Consider the following 4,437-nt stretch of genomic DNA (forward strand, 5'->3'; position numbering starts at 1 on the left):
TAGGTGTCAGTCCATTCAACCTACTGTGTAGGTATATTCGAGACTGGCTTGAATGTTTAAAGTTCATTTCATTAGATATTTATATCATTATAGGTGACTGAGTTGAATCTGATTTATTCTCAGGGACGTATCTCATTAAATAACAAAGTATTCTCTAACAACTCGGACGGTAACCGGTCGGTTCGACGTGGCTGCTTTGTTCACTCACTCAGATCTCCCGCTGTGTTGGTCGCTGGATCAAGCCCCAGGCTTGATCAATTTTCACTTGCTATCGTCCAACCTGTGCCAGGAATCACACGTTAAAAGGTAAGACCTCGTTAGTCCCTAGCTCGCACAAGTTTCGACTTCTGAGGGTTGTCGTTCGCAGGGGTGCAATAGCTGGTTAACGAAAAAACAGATTTTGATCAGATTTTTGAACTTGCTACTTTATCATCTGCTAACTCCTTTTCGAAAGATTCAATTCGCGAATGATATCCTCACTCTAGAGACAAGACAGGTCGAAACACTTCGGACAATATACTTGCGTTTCAATCAACAACAAAGCATCCGTACATGTTCCATTTATGACACACTAGTCCCTCTGGTATTAACCTATCGTACAAACAATTGGTTTTATCGATAATTGATTGGACGTTTAATTGTATATGCACCAACCAATGTACTGCATCCAGTGGAACAATGGATTACTTTGAGATGTTACACTGAAAGAGGAAACTAGAAAGATATTTTCATTTGATTATTTGGAATGAGAAATACTGAAATATATCAGCAAAATCAATATGGAAGACACATTTATCATGTTCAAAAATAAGGTAAATGTTCAGATTCCGCGGACTATGTACATTCGATTACAAATATTTTTTTAAGTTGGTACACACATTTTGAACATACCTATGTTTGAAATTGAATCATTTGAAAGCAATGGAAACTAATTTTTTCAAAATTCAAACATTCTAACGAATTACCAACAGGATTTATATGAATTAGCTATTATTGAATTTTTTTTTTACAAAAACCAAGAAAGTATTATTATTGATGTTGAAGTGGGGTAATATGCTTCAGGAAATCATAATTGAAGAGGTACCTCAGGTATATAAAAGTTGTAGAGGTTTAGGTGATTTGATGGAGGTAGTCTCACTTGTAGTTACATGTAGTTTATATGTTACGGTTAAAGTATATAATTGGTGATTGTATACAATCACCGGTAATTGTATACAATCACCAAAGTCACTGGTAAATGTACAAAATTATTCTCAATTATCTACTTTTACCGGCAATTGGAATAACCAAGGTACAGGCGGTAAAAGTAAGGAAATGAAATGAAAATAAGAAATAAAAACAATAAAATTAGATCGTTTTTCAAGTAGTGTAATTTTTATTTATTTTTCAAACCTGAATTAAAAACAAGAGGCTTTTTTACGATATTTTTCAATCTAAATTAAAAACAAGATTTTTTTTGCCTAAATTAATAACAAGAGGCAAATTTTGTATGACATTTGTACTATTTGTTTTGACATGACAAACTCTAATGGCACTTGGAATTACACAGCTTTCCATTCTTTTTACATTTACACTGGTCTGTTTTACACTTAATTTTGCAAACACATCTCTGATAGCCTTGCCCACCCGACAATGAAGTTTATTTAACATATTCGCTCAATGAACTGTGAAGATTTGGAACCATTTCTAGAGAAATGAATGATTCTTTGCAGAGTAAAAATTGAGTTCTGCTATACATCTGTGGCAGTCGCCCTTCTTTAGTACCCAATCTATACAACTCTTTTTGAACACACATAATAACAGCCAAAACATTTCTACAATCATTTCTTGCCCTGTCAACATCGGGTACTCTTAATTTTACCGTATCAACTACATTTCCGGGGGGAAATCTTACATTTGATGTTTTAAGCATTTTCTTCGCTTGCTCTTCAAGACCTTCCTTAGCATGTGCCCGTTCAATTGCTACAGAATCTCGTCTCTCTGTAATTTCATTAGAAGCTGGTTCTTCTGGAATCGCATTGGGCTCATTCACTGATGGCTGTTCTGGAATTTGTGCTAATAGAAGCTCATTTGGTTCATCCACTTCTGCATCTTCATGTTCTACGGAATCAGGACCCGACTGGTTTTCTTCTATTTGTTTTACCAACTCTTCCAGATCTTCTTCAGTTGAAATATTTTCCAGAACATCATCAGGCAGTGATGATGTTCTCAAACCAATTTTGGCAGGAACCCCAAACATGGCTTCATACGGGCTGCACTTGATTCCAGAATGGTAAGCTCGGTTCTTGGCGAATTGTATAAATCGAAGACCCTCTGACCACTTGTTTGTTTGGTTGTTTTCCAGCCAGGTACTCAGCATATTTTCGATGTCTTGATTTGCACATTCCACGGATCCTTGTGACTGACTGTGTCTGGGCTTACCGTGTACTATCTTTAAATCTGTCCACATACTGCACAGTTATTCTATAATTTTGTTAGAGAATTCTCGTCCATTGTCGCTATGAAGAATGTTGGGAGCTCCAAAGGCACAAAATATATCAAGAAGAACACTTGCAACTTCTTCTGCACGTTTACTTTTCAACGGCCGTAACTGAACAAATTTCGTTGAATGATCTTGATAGACAAAAATGAATTTGAAATCATTGACTGCTTGAGCTTGCATATCAATTAAATCTATTTGACATCTACTATTCATTTCTTTCGACAGTATAGGTTTGACTACTAAACCCTTTTTGGGAACTTTGGATTTTTTCTGACAAGTTTCACACAGATCTAAATAGATCTTTATGATTTCTGTAGTAATGTTTTTGTACTTCTTTTGTAATTCCTTCAACATTCTTGTTCTACCTCCATTTCCAATAGATCTATGTGCTCCGTCAATCAATACAAAGAGTTCTTCCTTATGAACATAATACACAACATTCTGTACATCTTTACTCAGGGGGCAAATTAGTTTTTCAGTTTCCCCAACCTTCATGACATCATACTTTTTCAACAGCCTGTAGTCATCTGGTAACTTATTACTGGTTTTAGATTTATTTACATTTACACTGTTTCTTAACATTTGGTACTTTTCTCTAGTAAGCAAAACCGTATTGTGCTTTTTACTGCCCATCACTTCAAGTACTTTGGTATTAAAACGCTCTTACATTGTTAAATCACAAATATAATCAGTCCCAGAATAATGTAATATACAGTTCACAAAACGAAAAATGCAGGGAAACAAAACACAAAAATAACTCGCTAAAAGGATACGAACACTTTCCAAGAAATAGCAAGCGACTGAGACTAAGACGACATACATGCACGTGGTAAACAACTGCGTGGTAACACTGCGCTTGCGTGTCTATCGTTGAAATGTGAATTTCTTACTTTCATCAAGCTCCTCTGGCGATTGTATACAATTACCGGTAAAAGTAGGAAATAGAAGGTTTTTCAAGATTATTTCCTACTTTTACCAAAGACTCCGGTAAATGTATACAATTACCGGTGATTGTATACATTTACCGAATTATGTACTTTTACCGTAACATATACATATTAGCGTGAGAAGCAACTTGTAGTATTCCAAGCACTGTTGATGAAGCTACTGTGTCAGCGAAACATGTGATATATTTCTGAAATGAAGTTTGTGGAAATCAAATTGTAAGGTGTAGTTTATGAAATTACTATGGGTCTTCATCAAGTAATGGCTGACTCAATCAGAACATCTATTCCATTCATTCCAAGCAGAACTTCATCGTGAGAATTTCATCGAACATGTTTTCCAGGTATTCCAATCGGGAGCTTCTTGCATGATAAATGCTTCTTTACATCAAAAGGTCGTGAAGAAAAAGAGTGACACATTAGAAATTCTTAATTTCATGATAATTCAGCTATACTTTAGGAATTACTAGACCGATTATACTGTAGAATCATCACAATACTCAAAAATTGCAGACCGATGTAGACTTCTAAGAAACTTTTCGCAAGATCTAATGATATTAGATTATCTGTAGTGATAGTGCAGATAATTAGAAATGTTACTGAGGAAATATCAACTGGTGAAGATGACGAAGATAATAAAAAAACATTTCTCATTGTATAGGGTCTTTTACTGAGCACTTTCTTTCTTTAAATTTGAATGAAACAAAGTCTTCATTGTTACGATTTTCATTCGGGTTCGAAGGCCGTCGTGGTTTAGAACTGTATCCTAACGTTTTGCCAGCACTAGTGGCTGGCTTCTTCAGAGGTATATTCATCTTGATGGTTCACCGATAACTAGTGATGTTCACTCAGGTAGCCCGCCTTTCTTGTTGATGCGTTGCTATTGGCCGAAGTGTTATTACCTGTTGATGACGTTGCATTGCCCTGTTGCCACCGTGGCAACTTTCAGTATGCGATTTCAAATCCGGTTGAGCGTTATCGCCTCCTGTTTTCGGTTTCAGTTTTCCGTAT

The 4,437-nt window shown here is 35.9% G+C and overlaps 1 protein-coding gene across 1 annotated transcript; it reads right to left on the reverse strand.

The window, feature by feature from the left end:
- Positions 1-1,639: 1,639 nt before the first annotated feature.
- Positions 1,640-2,449, reverse strand: LOC141485862 (uncharacterized). The gene has a single exon (XM_074183417.1). It carries the CDS (start codon positions 2,447-2,449, stop codon positions 1,640-1,642), a length of 810 nt encoding a protein of 269 aa, XP_074039518.1.
- Between the last annotated feature and the right edge of the window lie 1,988 nt (positions 2,450-4,437).

This window comes from Leptinotarsa decemlineata, unplaced genomic scaffold, assembly GCF_025532065.1.
Source record: "Leptinotarsa decemlineata unplaced genomic scaffold, Ldec_3_MD MMD2_tig00026340_RagTag_RagTag, whole genome shotgun sequence".
NCBI classification, from domain to species: Eukaryota; Metazoa; Arthropoda; class Insecta; order Coleoptera; family Chrysomelidae; genus Leptinotarsa; species Leptinotarsa decemlineata.

Coding starts and splice junctions, on each gene's coding strand:
- LOC141485862 (XM_074183417.1), bottom strand. CDS start 2,449: ATGTGGACAGATTTAAAGATAGTACACGGTAAGCCCAGACACAGTCAG.